The 24338-nt window shown below is 36.4% G+C and overlaps 1 protein-coding gene across 5 annotated transcripts in view; it reads left to right on the top strand.

Moving 5' to 3' along the window:
- LOC150095888 (protein pangolin, isoforms A/H/I/S-like) overlaps window positions 1-24338 on the top strand; it is a 441413-nt gene that overhangs the window by 382662 nt on the left and 34413 nt on the right. For 3 of the 5 annotated variants that reach the window (XM_090409125.1, XM_090409122.1, XM_090409126.1), the window contains one exon: window positions 19394-19466. In XM_090409125.1, coding sequence (XP_090265251.1) covers window positions 19394-19466 — 73 coding nt within the window. Of the gene's footprint in view, window positions 1-19393; window positions 19467-24338 lie in introns of those variants that run through there. The other 2 variants (XR_016549928.1, XM_090409123.1) reach the window with 2 other exon arrangements.

Below are 24338 nucleotides of genomic sequence, written 5' to 3'. Positions count from 1 at the left end.
AAAAAAAATTATATAAACACTGTCATTTTTCTTGATACTGTGTATTGAGAAACCAAGCTTGCTAAATGATTGTTATTTATGTAATACTTGATATAGGAAATGATTTAGGGTTATTCAGATGTTATGTTGCCACATGGATCATCACTTAGTGCAGTTGCAGCATAATTAGAAAATCCAAGATTTAATAGCTGATATCATTGAAAAACAGAAAAGTGATGGCAAAAAAAGAAACTCAAGAACTAGTAACTAGACCGCATGATAATGAGAGTAAACTGCTGAAAAGATTTTTGATAAGTGCAGATCATCACTGATGGAAAACTGGTGTCACAATATACACTTATAAATCAGATGGATATATGACGAGGGTGGTCTGAAAAGTTCTTGGCCTTGACCATAGATGGCAATACTATTCGCAAGATTTCCCCCCCCCCCCTAAATTGGTACATCTGTCATACATATCCATGTGAAATTGCAAGTCATTCTATCAAGTAGTTTTTTAAATACAGCTGTCTGAAGTAAAAGTGTTGTCTGTATCCCTTGAAATGGATAAAAGTGAGTATCGTGCGGTTATAAAATTCTTTGTAAAAGAAAGTTTAACAGCAAAAGAAATTCATTTGAAGTTCATAAAAGTTTATGGGCACTATTCTTCGTTTTTGACAATTACGAAATGGGCTGCCAAGTTTAAACGTGGCCATGCCAGCCTTGAAGATGATCCATGTGAAGGATGTCCAAAAAGTGTAACAACAACACCAGAAATCATTGATCAAGTGCACAATGTGGTATTGGATGACAGGGGAGTCAAAGTGCGTGAACTTGCTGAGACTGTAGACATTTCAAAAGAACATGTAGGATATATTTTACATGAAGAATTGCAAATGAAAAAGCTTTTGTGCAAGATGGGTGCTGCGCTTGCTCACAGCAGATCAAAAACACACTTGCATGAAAATTTCTGATTTTGTGCATCGATTTATTAATATAGATGAGACTTGGATTGACCATTACACACTAGAATTCGAACAGCAGTCAAAACAGTGGACAGAAACTGGTTATTTAACACCAAAGAAGACAAAGTCAGTTCCATCAGCAGGAAAGGTCTTGGCATCAGTGTTTTGGGATGCTAAAGGCATTTCGTTTATTAATTATCTTGAAAAGGGTAAAACAATAACTGGGGAATATTATTTTGATCTTTTAACCAGACCAGATGAAAAAATTCGTGAGAAAAGACCCGATTTGCAGAAGAAAAAATCATCTTTCATCAGGACGATGCACCTGCCCACAAAGGTGTTTTGGCAGTGGAAAAATTAAAGGATCTGCACTATGAATTGTTGAAACATCCACCTTATTCCCTAGATTTGGCTCTCTCTGACTTCTGTCTTTTCTCAAAACTAAAACTCTTTCTCGCTGGTCAACGTTTTTCTCATTGTTAGGCTGAAAACCTTTCAGACCACCCTTGTGCCTTATTTGGTATGGTGACTCTGTTGCTTTGGTGACCCATACCTTGTCATATTGCCATAGAAAACTGAACAAAAAATGTTAAATTGATATTCAAGGAATTACCTGTAGTGGTATTCTTTCCATAGAACCACCACTTTGATTCTTTTTTGAAATGACTCAACATATTTGAGTATATATTATCATGTTGAGTCATTTCTATGGAAATACTTAACATGCTACTTGATGATTTCTTAATAAGTTACCATGCAATGCTGTAAGGGCTGTATTGATATCCTTTGTGGAAATGGGGATGCAAATATTAGAATATCCAGCATATTTCAGTTTAAACATTATAGAGTATATATTCAACTTTACTACTGGAATTGGCTGCTATTTTGGTGGAGATCATATGCTTATCTACATTAATTGAAAAGACTATCCAGGAGAATGGCATCAGTGTTTACAGTCAAATTTTTGACCATCAGTAATGATGTTTGGAAAATAAAGAAATTGCAAACCCTCTAGTGTCTATATAATTTTGTCCACATGATATATATCTAAATTAGTAAATTCTCATAGAAATTACACATAAGTAGTGCAGCCTTCATTCCACTTATTTAAAATGAGATTCTCAGACTGGAAATAGCAGCATTAATATTTTTGAGAAGCTTTTGAGCAGAAACATAGTGATCTTGCTTAGTTAATTACCATGTTTGAAAAACAGTTGTTGTGAGAAAGGGGGTTATGATAATGTAGACTAGCTAGCTGTGTGGAAAGTATTTTTTCCTTGCTTCGTACATTAAAAAAGTTTAATTCTGTAAGGGACAAAAAGAAAAGTTTATAGTTTATGTACAGTGATCTACAAAGTATCAGTATTCTCCTCAGACTGAGATGGGATAAAGTTAGAAAGTATGGATAGTATGAAAAAAGTAATATGTAGTTGTTCTCCACTTGCAGGAACAGCAAATTATAATGTAATGGAATTATCAAATACAGTGAATCCAGTTATTTCAGATTACTTTGCATATAATCTCATTCATCAAAGGATAATGAATTAGATTAGATTAATATAATCCAATTATGTGTTGGATTATATTAATATTTACTATGCAGAGCATGTATTCAGCAACTGTTCATTGGGAAATAAAAATAAACTCCTCTAATGCCTTTTCCAAAGGAAAATAGGAGTAGATTATGACAGATAAGTGCTCCCATGTTGTACTCTGAAGTTCTTAACAGTTTAACTATGATTTCACCTCAGAAATGGAATGAAATCTATTCAGAATGAAAATAGAACAATATAACAGTCATTAATTAATGGAAAGACTTATTGGGATTATATTGATCAAGTGCATATAATAAACAACTAAGTTATACCAACTAGTTTCACCAACTAAGTCTGTTGGCATCTTCAGGGTACATAACTGATGTATGGCACGAAAAAGTAAAAAATTATGTGGCCTCCTTAAAAATTCCGCTCCCGAATTTTTAATGAGGCCACAAAAGTTGCCTGCTGTATACAAAACCTTAACAGGAACCAAGGACTAATCTTGCTCGTGATCTGGAAGACCCTTATCAGATCCTTCAACTTGCCAGAACTGAATTATAGTGCCAACTATAGAACGTTCCTAAATAACAACAAGTGATATCATCCACGCTCTATGAATGTATTGTACGTGCTCTGTTTTTTGTTTAATATAATTGGAATCGGTTGATTATAGTTTGTAACAGTTTTTTACTTTTTAGTGCCGTACATTAGTTATGTACCCTGAAGATGCCAACAGACTTAGTTGATGAAACTAGTTGATATAACTTAGTTGTTTATTATATGCACTTGATCAATATAATCCCAATAAAAGTCTTTCCAGAGCTTTTTGGTCAAGAAAATTAAACATTTTTTTAACAGTCATTAATTAAATTATTAATTATAATTCATCATTCTGAGACACTGTAGTGTCTCTGAATGTAAAATGTGTATTCCATTGATTAATTCATATTTAACAAAAATAATAATAAATAATTATTGTGGTTGTGGTTAATTCATTCAAATATTATTCTGTTTAGAAAAAAAATTACTTGGGTAAGTAAAATACTCAACAGAACAACTTAGGGAGATAAAAGATTTTGAGTTATTCATTTTGAGGTTATTATTTTGAATAATATATCTGATGCAAGAATGCTGATTAATAATGATGAAAACTCTAAAAGAACTTTGAAGATAAAATATTTAAAAAATAATTAGAAACCAAACAGATGTTCTGATGATAAAATTTTGGTAATTTATCAGTGATAATGCCCTGTTTATATTGTATTAAACAACTCTGGTGGGGTGATTTGAATCATAGACCTCCTTTCATGTTGGTGTGAAATTTTTCTTTTTCTTCCTTTTTTTTCTTTTTCTTTTCGTTGCAGTTTTTTTGAGTTTGTGGGCTATACATAGTAATCATGTGCTGGTCAACTTTTGCTATGGAAAGAATCAGCTACTGATTTGGACAGAAACCATCATGCCACCTCCTTTGTAGTCTTAGTTTTCTCTAACATCGTTTTAGCATTAAAATTATATCAAAATCTTTCACAAATAGGATATTTGGAAGCTAGTATTCCTGCTTTGTTCTGCTAGTGCTTCTACATAGGTGCTCACATGTCCAATGATGTGCAGTATGCAGATTGTCTGTTATATTATGCTGTACTGACTCAATATGAAGTTGTTTGAGATTTTGTTTAGGCACTTTATATTATAAAGATAAATTATTTACATAGATGGTTAACATACAGTCACTCTATGTGCGTGAAGTTGATAAACAGAAATAATGCACTTTTAATGAAAGTGTGCTTCATAAGTGTGTTTTGTTAATGTTCATCAACAGCATTCAACAAGCTGAAAAATGAATGCATAAATTATTATTTATTACAGCCTTCCTAGCTCAATCAGTGACAATGTCCCTGGTTGGAAATACCCAGGTTTGAATTCCATCTAGGAATATGAAGAACCTTTATAACATTGTTTTGCCAACATTTAACTTTATCCGATTATCCACATCCCACTGGAGAATCATATTGAAATCATTGTTTATGACATTGGTTATGTAAGATGTTGACCCTTGAATTATTTGACTGCTGCATGATTTATTGAAGAAGAGGAATGAAGAAGACTATCATCAGCAAAACTGTGGCTTCAGTTTAGGTTAATTGAGGAAGAGTGTTGTCAAAAGCACACAACCCTGGGTACCCTGGTATTGATAGAGAAATCTGATGAGAGGAAATCATCCTGTAAGATACAGTGAAGGAATAGAGTGAAAGCTGGGCATCTAGTCACAAAGAGTAGAAGGACCATAAGTTAATAACTTTGTAGAATCTTCTGTGTCAAACAATATCATTTGCCTTGGAAATGTCAAGAGCAGCTGCACAAGTTTCTTTAACTATTTGCATAGTTTCTTTCCAAAGTTGGCTAAGGATATCTGCCTTAAAATGTGACAGAATCCATATTGTTGATCACTGAATAATTTTTGAGCTTCCAGATAGAGAAGTTGGCTGTTGATGACTATTTTCATAGTTTTCGAGAGGACTGAGGTGAGGGCAGAGGGAACGACGTAGGCTGTTCAATAAGTAATAAGACTATATTTATACAGAAAACAGATTACCTTTAATCATCATTATTTACATGGTCTTTTTCAAAGTAACTACCGTGAGATGCAATGCATTTGTCCCAACGTTGCGTCCACTTCTTAAACACATGTGAAAGTCCGGTTTTTGAGAGTTCTTTCAAAACTGCCTCTGCAGCTTTTACACATGCTTTGTTGCTTTCGAAATTGCAGCCTCTTAGTGATTTCTTGAGCTGAGGAAACAACCAGAAATCGCATGGTATGAGATCAGGACTGTGTGGAGGGTGTGGTAGGATATTTGTGTTGTTCTTCTGCAAAACATCCACTACACAACCAGCAATATGTGGCCTTGCATTATTGTGGTGCAATAAGAATCCATTCTTCAGCAATGGACGCTTCCTTTTGACATGCTTGATGATAATCGCTGCTATGTTGATCATTGTCTCTGTAATGGACGTTGAAGGTCTTCCCTCACTTTCAAGATCTTCCACATTTTGCCTTCCTTCCTTAAAAGTTTTATGCCAGCGAAAAACACTTGCCCTCGACATTGCTTCATCGTGGAAAGCTTCACATATCATGTTAAAAGTGTCCGATGCCGATTTTTGCAAACGCACACAAAATTTAATCGCATAACGCTGTTCCAAGGATGCTTCCATTTCGAAGACTGGTCATGCCTCATAGGCATGTCGAAACAAGCTTGCGTTTAGTCACGTGACACTCTGGCACATCAGTATACGCCATCTATCAACCTCTTTTGTTAATACAGACAGCAACATTTCTTTATTCCACAGAAATTAATATTGTGATGAGTGGTTTCACCACAGTAAAATTAGTCTTATTACTTATTGAACAGCCCACGTAGTTTGATAGCTGCATTTTTATATCATAGCTGCATCCTTTTTTTTTAGGGATGTGCATTGGATGTAGGCTTGCCTTCATACCTGAATAGATGCAAGGTTAGTATAACAGTTTATGTAAGTAATTTGACTTGAACAGTTGATAATTACCACCCTGGTTGGCTGAGTTTCAAGCCACTTCTTAACAAAAATGAGAAGTGGCTTGAGCGGTCTGTTATGTAAAAAAAAAAAAAAAAAAAGTATGTAAAATTAATAAAAATAGAAAAAATTCCTCAGCTCACCAACTGTACTAATGTACTATAGGTTTATAACCTTTCATAGTGGAAGTCACATTAAGGAGAAAAAAACGAGGATATTTTCATGTTTTTAATTGAAAGAATAGATGAGACAGATACAGTAAGGTGTTTGTGGTTTAGTGGGAAGACATCTTTTTCCTTTCAGAAGGGTGTTTCATCCTGAAAACCAGGCAAACTTGGCGAGGAGAACATGCAGTTAGCAGATATAATATGTGAGCCTCATAGCTTTAGCTTTGAGGGTCACATAGTATATTTACATACATTACACTTATTATACACATATTTAGAGCTTTGGCTCTAAATCTAAAACACCTACAACCTTGATCACAGATACAAGAATTGGAGAAGAAGACAGATAATAAGAGGACATTGCCATGATGACAGCATGGGAGATAGTCAAAGGAGGGGAAGAAGTGTTGTCTCTTTTCTTCAGCGAAGCATGCAAAAAAGTTGCATGCTTCACTGAAGAAAAGAGATATGTGGAACTACAAAGCAGCAGATCATGAAGCATATAATACTTGGTTGTTTGTCTGCTGGCATTACAAAGTTTTCGAGAGGACTGAGGTAAGGTTAGATTTTTATTAGAGTGAAGATTAAATCGATTAATCATGGTATGCAGAAACTGTAGAGACGGAAGATTTTATGGAGGAGATATGAAGAACTTGGCACCCATTAGTGGCATGAGGAGTATAATGCACATTCTAGGCAAGTAACAGGTGTAGTGAGAAAGGAGAAATTAGAATATGAAAAGAGTTGTGGCTGAGACAGCAAAACAGAATCTGAGAATTCTGTAGTTATGTAGGTAGTACAAAAGAGTAAATATGGAAGACTGACTTTAGTTACTGGAGATGATGTGTATTACATCTATTGAATTATTGGAGAAGTTGATATGGTTAATGTTACTAAGGCTGTGGGCTAGATAGGATATCACTACATGTATTAAGGAAATATGCAAAGGAACTAACAGTGCCCATGACTGACTTGGTTGTTCAAGAAGAGTCTGGCACTGAACAATCCCAAAAGATTAGAAGGAAAGGAAAAACAGTGCCACTGATTATGGAATAAATTCAAGTCAGTGGTATTAAACTGTAGGCCATTATATATATGTTAGGTGTGGTGGAAGTGAAGGCACAGAGAGAGAGACTGGTTCAAGATAGAATATAAACTTGGATTAATGAACATAGACATCTTTCTTTGGGTTTGTTAACGGAGCGATCCTATTTCAGTAAGGTTATGGTGTATAATAGTGTGATGAGTATATTGGACACGGGGGGGGTGACACTTACTGGGCAAGTTATGGCTGAAATTGAGGAATATTTGAATGGTAGTCAATTTCTAGTGTGATTATAGGAATGATTAGCTGTAAGAACCAGTGAGTAGCATGTGGAAATGCAAGGTCTGGATAGGGAAAGGCAAGATGGAAAGTACTACAGAGTTCTGTTTTGGGACCACTGTTGTATAATCTGTATGTTGTTGATATTGTACAAAGTTTGAGAAGCACTATTTGGTTGAGAAATTTCGGAAGAGAATTTCAGGAAGCTCTGATGTGTTATAACAAGGATTTGAACTGTGAGCAGATAAATGGTGATGTCAGTTCAGTGTTGCTAAATGATAAAGTCATGCACTTTGGCCAGAAGAAGAGATGAGTAGCATTGTATTGTATTGGAGGAACTTTGCCCCAAGAAGTGCAAAGTTCCTCCTCCTTATACACTTCAGACATAATAGTTATGTCTGAAGCATGTCCAATAGTAGATAGCATAGACTGTCCCACCTACAAACTGGCTAAACATTTATCCAAATCACTTTCCTCCCTTACAGGCAACTCTTCCTCATCTATTAAAATTTCTTTACACTTTAAAACATTAATAGAAAAATTCAACTCCGACAGATTCTGACATTATGATCAGTTCTGATATCACGTCACTTTTCACAAATGTATCTTTTACGGATACCCTTGACTTTATCAAGCCATATCCCTGACATAATGACATAATTGAATTATTCAGATTCGCCATGCATGCAGATTATTTCCTGTGGAAAAGAAAACTATGCCAGCAGCTAGTTGGGACTGCTGGGGGGGGTCTCTTTCCCACTCTCTAGCAAACTATATATATGGAACATTTTGAACAAGTTCTCAACACAGCCACACAAAAAACAATAGTTTGGCTGCACTATGTTGATGATGTATTTGCTTTTTGGCCTCATAGTCCAGACACATTAGATAATTATACTTCACCATATAAACTTCACCATAGACAAAGCTCTTTGCAAATATGATCTCCATACCGCTTTCAAACCTTCATTCAACAAGCTACTTTTATACATTCTCCTAATAATTGACTACATCCTCTTGAACATCTGGAAGTGTATAAAATTCCTTTTGCCTGCAAGTTAGTCTACTTTGGATAGACTGGTAAATCAGTTAACATACACCTTGAAGAACATAAAAATTACATCCATGATCATCTGTATGGCAAGTCGGGATTTGCAGTCCATGCTCTGGATATTCTCCTCACATAGTATCAGATGGATAAAAACATCTTTATTACATAGAAGTCATTACAGGTCTGAGAGGCTCTTCTTAGAATCAGCATAAGCTATGAAACACTCTCCCAACCTCATCAAGTATGACTGCATTAATTTACCAAAGATCTGGGAGACTATCATTTTAAGACCTAATAGATGGACTTCTCTGAATTAACTTTGTGGTTATCTCTCATATAGGGTGCCACATAAGGACATTAGGTGTCAGTTACAATTTAAATTGTTTCTACAATTACTTGGTTTAGTGCTGTGTGCCTGTCACAGTTATCATTGTGCTTTGATGATGCTGGATAGAAAACCAGCAAAATATTAGTTAGTTTAATAAATGTATTTTTTCCTCTTGGTGTTATTATACTGTTAATCTTTAGGACAGTGATTTATGTATAGATATATGAACAGGTGGTGACACAATTTACTGGAGACTGATACAATTTGAAATACTAAATTCCAAAATTTAGTTGGAAGTCCTGACTTAACGGTTTAAACTATTTGAATTTCAACTTTTAATGTAAACGGTTTGTACCATGCAGTTGAATCACGATTGAACCATAAATTGCTCATACTCATAATGCATTTCAAAGTTTGTCACTCTATGTTGCACATCGCAACAGAGTATTCGTAGAACTTCTTCCATCTTGGCATGGGTTGGAGGAGCTTCTAAAATTTGTTCTTCTATAGGTTCACTTTCTTCTATTAGTTTCAAGTTCTCATCGGAAGCATCTTGACATATTTCCAACACTGTCATTGTAGCCACCACTTCAACGTTGTTATCAATATCCAACCAATTTTCAAATTCTTCTTTTGACATATCATCTGGGGTTTAATCAGAAATTTCATTTGTAAGATATTCCTTCAGAAGAAGGAGTTTCAGAGTTTGTCTTAAAAAATCCACCTTTTTGGAAGCAGTTTTCAACAGTCTTCTCTGAGACTTGCTTCCATGACATTGCTAGCAAATGCAATGCATCAAGAAGGGAAATCTTTGCAATTGAACTAGCATCAGATTGGTCTTTTATATAATCAAGTTCAGCTATAATTCTCGCACGCACTTCCCTGTGAAAATAAGCTTTAAAAGTTTGTATGATGCTCACGTGGTTGAATTAATAATGTAGCGTTCAAAGGGAAGAAAATTACTTGGATGTTCTTTAACGATAAATTTTTTTGTGTGTGCAGTGCAGTTGTCTACTAACGCGACAATTTTTCACTTTAGTTTAAGATCCCACTTAACTAACCAGTTGTTGTAAATGTCGTTACTACATCCAAGTATTTTCACTAGAACAGTAGTAAACAGGCAAACTTTTGACATCTTTAAAACACCTAGGATTTTACTTTTTCCAATCACTAGAAGCTCTCGTTTTTCACTTTTCATATTAGCACAAAAAAGAATTGTCACTCACTGTTTTGAATGACATTTTCAACAACTTCGAAAGAAGTTGTTGAAAATGTCATTAGTCATCCAAGCATTTGCACTAGAACAGTAGTAAACAGGCAAACTTTAAAACACTGAGTATTTTACTTTTTCCAATCACTAGGAGCTCTCATTTTTCACTTTTCATATTAGCAACAAAGAATTGTCACTCACTCTTTTGAAATTTAAATCCTTTAGTACTTTCAATTTTAAACAAATAAGTATGCTCAGGCATTGCACAAAAATAGATTCCTGTTTCGTCTGCATTGTAAATATCCTCAGGAGAATATTCATCAATAATTTTTGGCCACTCGTTCTTAATCCACACATCAGCTGATAAAAAATCAGCAATTTGTTCTTTACCTGTACATGAATACACTTGTACACAATATTCTCTTGCTTTTTCCACCTGTGAAACCATCCACCAGTTGCGGTGAAATCTCCTTTGCCCATTGTTTTTGCAAGTTCTGCTTTTTGATACATCAAAGGCCCATTAATTGAAGCATTCTTTTCACGGACATTACTAAACCAAATTTTTTTATACTGATTCAGCTTGAATAACCTTACCAGATTGGGCTCTCTTCCGATCCATGTTCTCATTAGTATGTTTGATATGTTTTTAAGATCTTACACAAGATCTTGTCAAGCTTACAACAGGTTGCCAATATTTATATGGAATCTTTAAGATCGCAGGGCTTTGAATAATACCACCTAAACCAAAAATAGTAGACCAGATGTGGTGGTGACATTTTTTTCATGACTAGAATCCAAGGAATAGCTTGTTGAATTTACATCTTCTTGAACAGCATATACCCTACAGTCAGATTCCACACTAAAATTAAGAAGACAATAGAAAGTTGCCTTTTCTCGATGTATTAATCTCTGTCCAAGCAAGGACAAGTATATATGCAGTATACAGAAAGTAACAAGCTTAGGGAGTTTAATTGCATTCCACATTTTACCACCATCCAGCCTAGGTCACCAGTCGATATCATATCCACTTTCCATCCAATAAGCTGTAGTTGTGAATCACACCATGAATATGTATTTTTGTAAATGTCTTCAACTAGTAGATGAAATTCGTCTCCTAGTCTGAGTCTGTTTGAGTTTTGAAGTGGCTTATAAAAGTTCTTTGATTTCTAGAAAAGGATTTCCATTTAATTATATAATCCTTAGTCTACCTGCAATGTCCTCTGTCCAAAATGCATAACCTTACATTTTGCAATAATGAATTGATATTCATCCTTTGCCTATAAGCCAGTCTGTTAAAATCAGCTGCAGGAATTCTATATCACCTATATTCTTTATCACTCTCTTCAGCTTTGCACAATCAGCAAATAACTTTCTCTTACCTTCATGATTCTAACATATCTTTAACATAAAAGATGGGCAACAGTGGCCACAGTTGAGATTCCAAGTTTGGTCACCCTCCTTCTCATGGGCACAGCATCACCATATATCACTCTAATACCTATCACAGCAGCATTTTGCAAATTTAATTTGAAAACCCATCCCTCTGAATGCGTTTGACAATCCAACATGAAATTTTGTCAACTACCTTTGCAAAATCCAGATATTTCACAATTATTCCATTCCTCCTTATCCAACTTGGCCGTCACCATATTATAGAACATGAGCTTATCTAAATCACTTAGAGAATTGAAACAATGTAGATCCGAATATAAATTAAATTATACTTTAATAGATATTTCCGATATTTCGGCAATGTCACATTGCCATTTTCTAAAGGAACTTACAAAAAGGCAGGTGCACACAGGCACTAACAATACAGTAACTGAGAATGAAGATATGAAGCTATCGTTCTCCTAGAAGTCCTGATGGTGCCCTCTGGCAGGCTAAGTAGGTGTTCATGGCCGTTGGGCTGAAGGTCTGCTGATGTATGCCTCCCAGATTTGGGGCAGTCGCATACAACCATTAAAAAAGAATTCTACCGTCAATCCAAAACTTGCTACCAACACCGTAATCAACCTTTCTTCAGTCACCCTGAAGCTCTCAACGTGCTTTCACGTGGCCACAACTTCGCCATTGCTCCCAGAAAAATACCAAGTGAGGATATTATGATCCAGATTGAAAGAGGAATCTGCCACCATCCACATCAAATCGCCAACAGTATAAGACTGGATGTAGCTTGTGTCCTTTCCATAGCAAAACCACCCAAAACCAATATATCCAACAAGGAATTTAAAGCCCTACAGGAATTGAGAAATAATAAAGAATTAGTTATCACCAAAGCTGATAAAGGAAATGCAACTGTAGTACTTAACCAAAAGGACTACAAAGGTAAGATGAATGCTCTTCTATTAGATCAGGCTACTTACCTCCCTATCAATTACAATCCCACCAACTCACAAATTAGAAAACTTCACAGGCTCCTTAAGAAAGTCACTTCTTGGTCTGTAGAAGTTACCAACTGATTAAACCGTTTAACTCTATACCCCCCCCCCCCCCCCGTATTTACGGACTCCCAAAAATACATAAAGAAAATGTGCCATTATGTCCCATAGTGGATGGCATTGATTCCCCCCCACATATAAATTATCTAAACATTTGGCCAAAGAGCTCACACACTATACTGGCAACACACCATCACACATAAAAACTCAGCCCACTTCAAAGCCAGCATAGCAAACCTTACACTCCGACATACTGACATAATGGTCAGCTTCGACGTCTCCTCCTTATTCACAAATGTCCCACTCAAGGAAACTTTAGCGCTAATCCAAGCTAAATTTTCCCCCGATATCTCAGCCCTATTTCAGTTCACAATGAACTCAGGCTATTTCGTTTGGCAGGGAAAATTCTACAAACAAATAGAGGGGACAGCCATGGGCTCACCACTCTCCCCACCCTTGGCCAATTTCTTTATGGAGACCTTTGAGGAAAAAGCCTTAGCCTCTGCCCCACAAAAACCAACCATATGGCTTCGGTACGTTGATGATGTGTTTGCTATTTGGCCACATGGCTCTGAAACACTCCTCTCCTTCCTTACACACTTAAACAACCAACACGCCAGAATCAAGTTCACCCTGGAAAAAGAGGAAAACAACTGCCTCCCTTTCCTAGACACACTAGTCACCCGCCAGCCTGATGGAACTTTAGTTTTCTCTGTTTACAGAAAACCCACCCATACAGGCAGATACATGCACCAACAATCCCCCCCCCCTCACAACAATATGGAGTGATAAAAACACTATACAACAGGGCTAAACTAATCTGTTCTAACGACATAGCCTTTAACACTGAACTAAATCACATCCTCAACACTTTCTCAGCCAGTGGCTACCCCCCCCCCCCAAAAAAAAATCCAAAAAATATTAAAACCTACAAACCACAGCCCCCCCTCCACAAAAAAGATTACTCTAAATCCATCACCATTCCCTACATCTGAGGCACCTCAGAAAAAATTACCAAATTCTAAAAAAACATGACCTCACCTCCTGTTACAGGCCTTACAGAAAATTGGCATCCCTTATCCGCTCTACCAAAGACCAACCACTTCCCCTAGACCTACCTGGTGTATACCAGGTCCCTTGCAGTTGTAAACTGTTGTACTTTGGCCAAACAGGCAGGACAGCGAATATCAGAATTTCTGAACACAAGGACTACATCCGGTTTTACAAGTATAGCCATTCTGGTCTTGCAGACCATGCTCTGGATACTCTCCACAGAATACGGTGGAAGAAAGCAACAATAATACACCGGAGCAAATATAAATTTGAAAGATTATTTATGGAATCAGCCTCTGCCCTAAGAAACTCTCCAAACCTCAACAAATTTGGTTGTATGCGACTGCCCCAAATTTGGGAGGCATACATCAGCAGACCTTCAGCCCAACGGCCAAGAACGCCTACTTAGCCTGCCAGAGGGCACCATCAGGACTTCTAGGAGAACGATAGCTTCATATCTTCATTCTCAGTTACTGTATTGTTAGTGCCTGTGTGCACCTGCCTTTTTGTAAGTTCCTTTAGAAAATGGCAATGTGACATTGCCGAAATATCGGAAATATCTATTAAAGTATAATTTCATTTACATTCGGATCTACGTTGTTTCAATTCCCTAAGTGATTTAGATATGCATAACCAACGTATAAGCCTGTCTACGAGAAAGAACATGAGCTTGCTAAAACAAGAACTACTTTAACACAGCAAGGCTGTCTGTTATAGAGAATGACCCAAAGTTTCATTATCATCATCATCAAATTCCTGACATGTACTCTCAAGGGGCATACAGGATATGATAGTAATACATGAAAAATTTACATCATTACTAACTTCCTATCTACAATTTTCTTCCAAATCAGTCTATTACTTGTCAAGACTCCAGTATTATAATTATCAGATCTTATATTTCTATTGTCTGAGGCACATTGTACCATATCAATCAACCTATATCTTGGTCTTCCTCTGGGTTGTTTTCCTGCCAACCTGGCAGAGAACACTTGTTTTGCTAATCTTAACTCGCCCATTCTGATTAAGTGACCATACCACCTGAGATTAGTCATACCACCTCAAGTAATTACTCCATATTTCAAGGATATCTTTTTCTCCTGTTTTCATGTCACTTTTATCATCTCTAACTCCTTTTACAGCACTTTCCTCCATTTCTAAGCTTCTTCAACAACATATCTTCTCCAGAATATCTTATCACCTTCTTGATATTTATTTTCTATGTTCTTGCCAAGGTCCTCCCATGACTTTTGTTTAGCTAATTTTACACAGAGCACAAGCTGACCTGTTTGCCAGGAACTTTTGATATGATTTCTTCGTTTCCTTCACTGCCTCTTTAACTTCCTGTGTCCACCATGGAGTCCTGATTTTTCTATCCTTGCTGACAACCTCACCACATGCCTCTCTGGCTGAATTAATCAGGGTTTTCTTCAAGGCTTGCCACTGAATCTCCAAGGTTTGGTTCGTGTTCTCAAACTCTTTCATTTTTTATTCAATAATCTTTGTGTATGTTAGTCTACAGTTCACATCTGAGAGCTGCTCAACTTTTATTCGCTTTAAAACTTTCTTACATGTTATTCTTTTTAATATGAAATTTAATTTTATCCTGCTCAAGACTAAATAGTGATCGCTTCCAATTTCAAATGCTCTGTACACGCTGGTGTCCTGCACCCGGGAGAAAACATCACTATCTATAATAACAGTCAATGAGACTTTTCTTATTCCTTGCCTCTTCTCTCCATGTGAATTTGTGCACATTTTTATGTTGGAACATGGTGTTAGTAATAACCAGTCCATGTCCCGAGCAGAAATACAACAGGTATTTGCCATTATTATTAGCTTTGCTCTTTTCTCCAAATTTTCCCAAAACATTTTTGTATGTCTGACAATCATTTCCTACTCTGCTATTTAGATCCCCAACAAGGACCAACTTTTCCTTTTTCATTGTGTCAGTAGCTTTCTCTAGATCCTCAAAAAATTCCTCCACTCTACCTTAGTAGAGCCTTTTGTGGGACCATAGGCACAAATAAGTCTCATTGTCCAGTTCCCCATTCTGATATTTGCCCACATCACTCTACTTGAGACCGCCTGCCATTCAAGAAGATTAGCCTCGTATTTTCTGTTGAATATTATGGCTACTCCTTTTCCTTGATTGTCATTGCCTGAATATAACATTTTGTATTTATTGCTCAGAAAGATCTCACCAGTTTTTGTCTTTTTTGTTTCAGTCACCCTTATTATGTCGATCATGGAAAGACATCAGAGACTGGTATATGGTGGATTTCAATCAAAGAGAAAGAAGGTGACCAGTGGGGACCACAGAGCTCAGTATTTTGGACAGCTGCTATTCAGTTTGTACAATAGTGATATTGGAAATGATCTGATGCACAAGATCCAGTTTATTTATTGCATCTGCAAATCCATGGAGTCTTAAGACACATCATGAGAGACCCAAACTATTAACACAATATTTACCATACATCTCCTTGAAACCATTAACAGACAAAGCACTCATAACTGACTCAGGGAACCCATTTCATTCATTCACCATTCTCCAAGTGAAAATCTAGTCCTCCACCACTGCTAACTACACTTTTAATTGATGTTCCAGTGATAACCTTGTTCTACCCACTCTAGCCAAATGGTGAAACATTTCTCCTGCCTCAGTCCTATAAAATCCTTTAAGTAACTTAAATGTTTCTTCATCCCCCCCCTCCCTTTTTTTTTTGCCTATCAACCAACTTATGCAATTCACACACCCTCAGTCAATCCTGAAATGTCACATTCCACCATTCACCATCTTGGTCACTTCTCTGAATTCTCTCTACCACTTCCTCTTCCCCAAGAAACTCAGGTGACCAGACCTGAGTATAGTAATTCAGATGTGTTTGTATCAAGTCTTTATAAAGAAGAATAACTCTCTTATTTCTGCCTTGTTAGTGTGTCCTTCAATAACGAAGTAATCCTGTGAGCTACACTAGCTACTTGAGCAACATACTCTCTGTATCTACTATTACCCCCAAATCCCTGGCTTCATCTATTTACTTGAGGACAGTTCCCTCAATGTGGTATACAACTTGTAATCTTTGTATCCCAAAATGCATAACCTGACATTTTTCCATGTTAAATTGACATCCATTATGTTTTGCCCATACTGTGAGCCTATTTAAACCATCCTGCAAACTCTCTACATCACCTTGATTATTTATTACCCAACCCAACTTTGCATCATCAGCAAACAACTGGATATATGGTATATTCAGTTGTTTGCTGATGATGCAAAGTCTCCCTTCAAATTATTTCCTATATTGTATGCACAAATTAAACAGCAGTGGTCCAACCACAGAGCCCTGTCGTATTCCACTAATCACTTGCCTTATCCTGGATTCTGCTCCTCCATATTATTATTATTATTATTATTATTATTATTATTATTATTATTATGGACGAACTCCAGGGAGTCCTTAGACTCATCTAGGGAGGCCCTAAACATCATGTCCACACAACTATACGACATTCTCACAGTATCTATCATACCTTGCTTTGCACTCACTATCATAGCAAACAACTGGATATACGGTATATTCAGTTGTTTGCTGATGATGCAAAGTCTCCCTTCAAATTATTTCCTATATTGTATGCACAAATTAAACAGCAGTGGTCCAACCACAGAGCCCTGTCGTATTCCACTAATCACTTGCCTTATCCTGGATTCTGCTCCTCCATATTATTATTATTATTATTATTATGGACGACTCCAGGGAGTCCTTAGACTCATCGAGGGAGGCCCTAAACATCATGTCCACACAACTATACGACATTCTCACAGTATCTATCATACCTTGCTTTGCACTCACTATCATAGCACCCACAACAGACTCTGGCAGCTTATTCCACTCATTTACCACTCTAAAAGTAAAGAACCCAGCTCTAACACCCTTGCTAACTACACTCTTGCCCAGCTTCCATAGGTATCCCCTAGTTCTTCCACCACCAGTCCTGGAGAACTATGTACAATATACAGTACCAATTTTTGTTATCTGTTCCATCAGTCATCACCCTTTTATCCATATCACCAATTTACATGTATCCCCATTTCTTGTAGTTTGCATAACAGAGTTTCATGTGGTATCCTGTCAAATGACTTTTTGGGAATTCCAGCAGTATCATCATGTAGCCATTTCCTTTATCCAACTCAGTTGTCAATTATAACTTTATTATAAAAGTTAGTAGATTACTAAGATATGACCGACCCTTCACAAAGCCATGCTGCCCTTATAGAGTATCATATTCTTATCTAGCCATTTCCACTTCTCTTTTTGATCAACTTTTCCAGTACTTTTATCACTACTCCTGAGGTAGTAATTGGTATATAATTTGTTGTCACAGACTTAGATCCTCCTTTATGCAATGGAATTATTTTGCCCTCCTTTCACTCTCTCTCGGGATTTTGCCAGAACTGAGACTTAAATTAAACAGCCTAGTCAAAGGCATCACCTATTCTGCCGCATGTTCTCTTAAAATGTGAGCTGATATCCCATTTAATATTTGCATTCAGATTCCCCAATATCCTAAGTACCTCCAATTCATCAACCTCTGTTCTGACATCAGTCCCTGTCACCTCTGTCATAATGATATCTTCATGATGATATACCCTTGCAAAGTGATCACTCAGTAGCTCAACAATTTCATCTGCCTCTTTACCATCTACACTTATTAAAGTTATCCTTTTATTATCATTCTTCCTCCTACTTTGCCACAAAACTAAAAAAACTCCTTGGGATTTTCTTTTGCTTGCTTGGCTAACCAGATACCCTTCGACTATCCCCCATTCACTGTTAACATCCTTTCCTTGCAGTTCTTTATGCCATGATACAGCTTCAAGCTGTCTTCCAAGTGCATCATAATTACATACCTTGTTGTTCCACATATATCCTCTTCTTAATTGGACAGGTCTGATCCTATAACAAGATCTAATACTCTTGTATCCCAAGTTCCCTCCATCGCACTCTACATCAAGTAATTATCTCTCAGGAAGTGTATAAATTCCATTTTCTTCCTGCCATGTGATCTTTCCTCCTATCTATATCTCTGAAGTTGAATCCCCCCCCCCCATAATAATTACTTGACTTATACTCAATGTATTAATCTGATAATGCATGCCTTCCACATTATCCCTGGTCTATAGTAACAACCAGTTTCATATTTTGTCCTGTTGGCCTTATCTCACACCAGATCTAACTGCCATCTGCCTGACTGACATGAATAGGTTAATTGATAGACATTATCATTTACCCTTTTCGTGTCAACAGAGTAGTTAACCTGGCTCAGACATGTTAGTTATGGGAAGTATTTATGATTAACTGTACAAAAATGATTATGCATTTTGAAAAAAATTAGCCATTAATAGTATATTCTCTGATTTACTCAGTTGTAATTGAAATACATGTAAGTAAATGCAAGCTATGAAGTCTTGTCTTTTGACTAATGCTTTGAATAGTACCAACTGCTTTCTTCTCTCCCTGATATACAAAGAAAGAAATATATAGACGTTAGTAGATTCTGTTAATGTATTAATTATTAACAACATATAATATATCTGTCAAACATGTTCCTTGAAAATGTCTAATTTGTAGTAAAGTAATTGAATTTTTAAATGCTGGCATGTATAATTGCTTTTTTTTTAATATTTAGTATATGCTAAGTGTTTTCAAATTTTTATTGAAAATTTATCTTTTTAAATGATATGGTTTTAATGATTAAAAAATGTTTTCATGTTCTAACTTAGAAGCCAGCAATCCGAAGAAGTGTCGAGCCAGGTTTGGTCTCGATCAGCAGAGCAGTTGGTGCAAACCCTGTAGGTGAGTATGGGTACATGTTAAGCAGTAGTTGTTAAAAACTGAATGAACTGTTACATTTCTGTAATAAATGGTCTTCTCCAACAACTTTCAGCAGTTTTTGTGCATATGTACATCATTCACTTAAAATACTCTATATGTTGACTGATACTCTATATGGGGAATGATCTATATTTTGACTTTGTTCTCAAGCTGTTTTAAGGCTGTGGTTATTTAAAAAAAAAAAAAAAAGAAGCAAAGTGGTACATTCTGCCTCATTCTTCAATTATTTGCATAATAAATGTTGTCTCCCTCTATCCAGGGTTTCATGCACCAGTGTCTGATAATATGTACTATTCAACTTCACACATAAAGCTTTGAATTCAGTTATCTTGGAGAAGGATGCATTGCTAAAGCCTTGTTGGTGAATTAATTCCTGTTTTCTATTGCAGCACTCTGCATTCTAGCCTGTTTTATCTCTTCCCATTCCATTTAAATGAGTTAAGTGCATCTTTGCTTTCATATTTTAGAAAATTTCTTCTGAAACATAGTTGCAAGTACAACTTTTGGTTGGAAATGCTTTTCCCAACTATTGAAGCTAATCAACCAATTTCCTATCAACAGAAAAATTTTACATTTTTCAAAACTTACAAACTAACCAAAGAAAATAATGAATTAATATAAATATAATATCTTTATACCCTTAATTTACTTTGACTACAAAACACCAAAAGCACTTCTATAGTTCAGCCACTAAGCAAAAAAAAAAAAATATTAAAAAATAAATTATTATTATTATTATTCTAAGACCCTATGGAGTCAGACTCATCTAGGAGGTCCTTTTGTCATACACACAGCACATCATACCTTGCTTTAAACACATTCAAATTCTCTGCAGACACCAAACGGGCAAGGCATTCCGATCATTCACAACTCTTTATGCAAAAAAACTTACTTCTCACTCCCTTTGATCACACTCTCCTTATACAGCTTCCAGGGATTACCTCTTGTTCTCCCCTGATCTCCCACCATTTTATGAAAAACCTCTTCACCATTGATCCTATAACAACCCCTTACCAACCAATACGTCCCTATCGTATCACCCCCTCATCCTCCTATCTATTAGACTAAATTGCACTTTCTCAACCTTTCCTCATTCCAGAAATCAGAAACTACCTTATGCAATTGTCTGTGGATTTTCTCCAACATTTCTTAGTCCTTTTGAAAACAAGGTGACCAAATCTGTGCACAGTAGTCCATATGTGGCCTAATCAAGGTCTTATACAATTGAACAAGAATCTCCTTACTTGTACAAGTCTGTGTCTTCCACATCATTCCCAGAATTCGTCGTGTTGTCTTTATAATTTTGACAATGCGTCCTGTAAATTTTAGATCCTTATCCACCATCCCCCAAGATTTCTTATTTCCTCCATCTCCAACAATATATCCCTATCAAGTGTAAATTCTACATCCATCTTCGTTTTTCAAAGTTTAAAACCTTACATTTTCTAACATTGAACTGGCATCTCCACTCCTGTGCTCATTCATTCAATCTATTCAAGTATTCTTGTAAGGCCAGAACATCTGTTCTACTCCTCATAGTTCGTCCCAACTTTGCATCGTGTGCAAACAACTAAATATCCCCTTCCAGATCTTTTCCAAAATTATGGCCCTTGTGGTACACCACTAGTGACTTTCCTCTTTTGGGATATTACTCCTCCATACACAACTTGCTGATATGTATCAGATAGCTAATCTTCAATCTATTGCACTAGTCTAATATCCAATCCCATCTGCTCTAGTTTGACTATCAACTTTTCATGGTAATCTATCAAAAGCATTTGCAAAATCTAAGTATACTACTGTGTATCCCTCTCCTCTGTCCAAGGAAGCCATCACCTTATTGTAATAAGTAAGTAAATTACTAAAACATGACCTCCCTTTAGCCACTCCATGCTGTCCATCAAATATAATACCACTGTTATCAACCCAATTCTGGATACTTTTTCTCTACTCAGCTTCTCTAACACCATAACCATGAAAGTGACACACAGTCAGACCTATAATTTGATGCTCGAGTTCTGTCACCTCCCTTATGAAGCAGCACAATCTTGCCTTCCTTCCACTCCTTTGAAACTTCACTCAGTGCAAGACTCATATTAAACAGATATATCAAGGCAGATGCCACATCCCTGGTACAGTCCTTTAAAATACGTGGTAATGTATTGTCCAGCCCCACAGCCTTATTAACATCAAGTTTGCTCAATTCCTCATATACCTCTTGCTCATTTACAGCCAGTCTCTCTCCTCTCAAACTCTCCATGATGTCACATTCACAAGAATGAAAGACCACTAACTGCTCATTAAATATTTCAGCTATATCTTCTGCAGCAGTTGTTCTTATACCATTTTCTTCAATCAGTGTCATCCTTTCATAATCATTCTTTTTTGACTTCATTAGCTAACTGCTCTCATACTTCACCTTGATTACCCTTAACAATCAAGTCGCTATCCTTGCTTTTGCTTTGTAATCCTCATGGAATTGATTATTACTACTCCTGTTATATTGCCTCCATAATGCCTTTTTCCTCTGTATTGCATGCTTAATCTCTTCATTCATCCATTTCACACCTACCTTATTTAACCTTCTGACCCTTGGAATACATTTAGACATTGCTTCTACTAGATAGTTCTTGAATATCATGAACCCAGGTAATCACTTCATGGTCACTCTCACCAATTGGAGGGTGATTTGAAACCTCAATTATAATTGCATCCTCTGATGAGGTGAACAAATCCAAGACCTTCAGTCTGTGTGTATCCTCTGTTACATACTACATGAGGTAGTTGTCCCTCAAAAACTCAAAAAACTCATTTTTCTTTACCTCCAGTTGCTATATCATAATCCCAGTCTATATTGCCATAATTAAAATTTGTCCATAATGATCACCCTTTCTTATTTGTTTGGCTAATTTGATTATACATTTCATGGTCACTGCTATCCACATTACCAGGTCTGTAACAACAACTGATTAAGTATATCATTCTATTTACTTCTATCTCACACCATACTGCCTCAAAACCACTGCCACTCTACTCTTTCCCTCCTTGCATCTTATATGGATATTGCACCCTGTATGGACTTAGCTCTTTCTCTATCATCAATAGCACCCTCCCCTCCCTTTTTACCCTTTCTTTCTTCATGAAACACATCATACCCTTCCATCTCTATTCCTGTCAGGATGTCATCCTCATCCAACCATGTCTGACTTGTTCCAACAATTTTTGGGTGAACAGACTCAATTAATGCAACCATTTCATTTGCCTTGTTTCTTACACTTCTTACATTTGCATACAAATATAAGAGGATCTCCTGATACCACTTATTAGATGTAAATTCTCCATACTTAACTGGAGCCATTTCTTTTCTCCTTATTCATCTTAGAATCCCCTTCCAATCCAATTGCTTTCCCTTGATTCCATGTCATCCCTTTCCCTTTTTGTCTACACACACATTCACATCCTCTTGGAGCATGTGTTCTCCTGAGCCCCCCGTTTCCCTGTTTGTCTTGCACACATGCTCTCTCTTTCTCATGCTACCCACTTCTTCATCCATAACCACCATTTCAGTCTCTCCAAATGACACACACCAAAACCATTCAAATGCAGTCCATCACTCTTATGCAGTTCAATTTGTCTTTCAAACTCATTCCACACATTAACAAACTGCACTCCTTTCTCCTCGCACATTTTTGCTAACATATCATTCACAATCTTCTCTCTCTCTCTCTGCCTCATTTCATTACTGTCATATCTGGGCAACACATTAACTGCCTTTTCTATCACACTATTATCTTTTTATCTTTCTCAATAACCCCCTGATATCCAATCCTATGTTTTCGTTGTTTCCAGTCAAGCATTTGTCCCTATTACCGTTACCAACTCTTTTGCTCGCTTACTCCTCATATCCAATGCCTCAGTCACTCTAATTATTTTACTTCCAGGTAAAATAATTAGAGTGACATCTTCTCGTTTACTACATCTCTGATAATCAAATCCCCCATACAACACTACTTGGGGTCTTTCATTACCTCTTTCTTACCGACATCATTTGTTTCCATCTTCTTCACTCTTCTATGCATATCTTACATTCTCATTTCACTTTGCATCCATTTCATCTCTTGCCTCATCTTAACCAACTCAGCTTTTAACTCTTGCATCATTTTATCACTCTCATTCACTCTCTCAATTTTATTGCCAGCCAGCCATACACCTTTGTTTACCATCAACAGCGCTTGCCACCTTATTAATTGCACACTATTTTTCAACTTCTGCTACATTCTTATCACTTTCATTCATTCTTACCATCGATTGTTAAGTTCATCAAATTGTTTGTTTGCTTTTTCAAAACTTTTTTTATCAAATTTTTTGCTGGTTTACACTGTCATTCTTTGCTATCAGACAAGCATTCATCCTTTTCATAACACTTTCAGTAACAATACATTACTGCTCATCGAGTCCTCATTCAGATCAGACTTTGCACACACACCCTCCTTCTGTCTTCCTTAAATATCCATAATTTATATACATAATCGAAGGAATACATATAGCACACCTCACATTTCACGAAGCGACTAAAATCAAAATTAAACTCCTGTAAAGACAAAGCCACCATGGTATTTCCTTCGCCTGTGACTGTACTCTGCTCTAAGTTTAACGATTTTGTAAATAAACTTGCAAAAACAAACCCACATAATAGTACCATTGCAAGCACGACTTTTGCTGATGCTCTTACTCATAAACACACACTTATTTACAATTAATTATTTCAAAAGTTGATTTTTTTGGAATAATTGGGAGCCTTCTTTACACAAACCTTCCAGCAAAACTCCACCT

This window comes from Typopeltis vanoorti, chromosome 19 (assembly GCF_054136105.1).
Source record: "Typopeltis vanoorti isolate ZY-2024b chromosome 19, IOZ_Tvanoo_1.0, whole genome shotgun sequence".
Classification (NCBI taxonomy): Eukaryota; Metazoa; Arthropoda; class Arachnida; order Uropygi; family Thelyphonidae; genus Typopeltis; species Typopeltis vanoorti.
The sequence above is the reverse complement of the archived record's forward strand: the minus strand, read 5'-3'. Positions and strand labels throughout refer to the sequence as shown.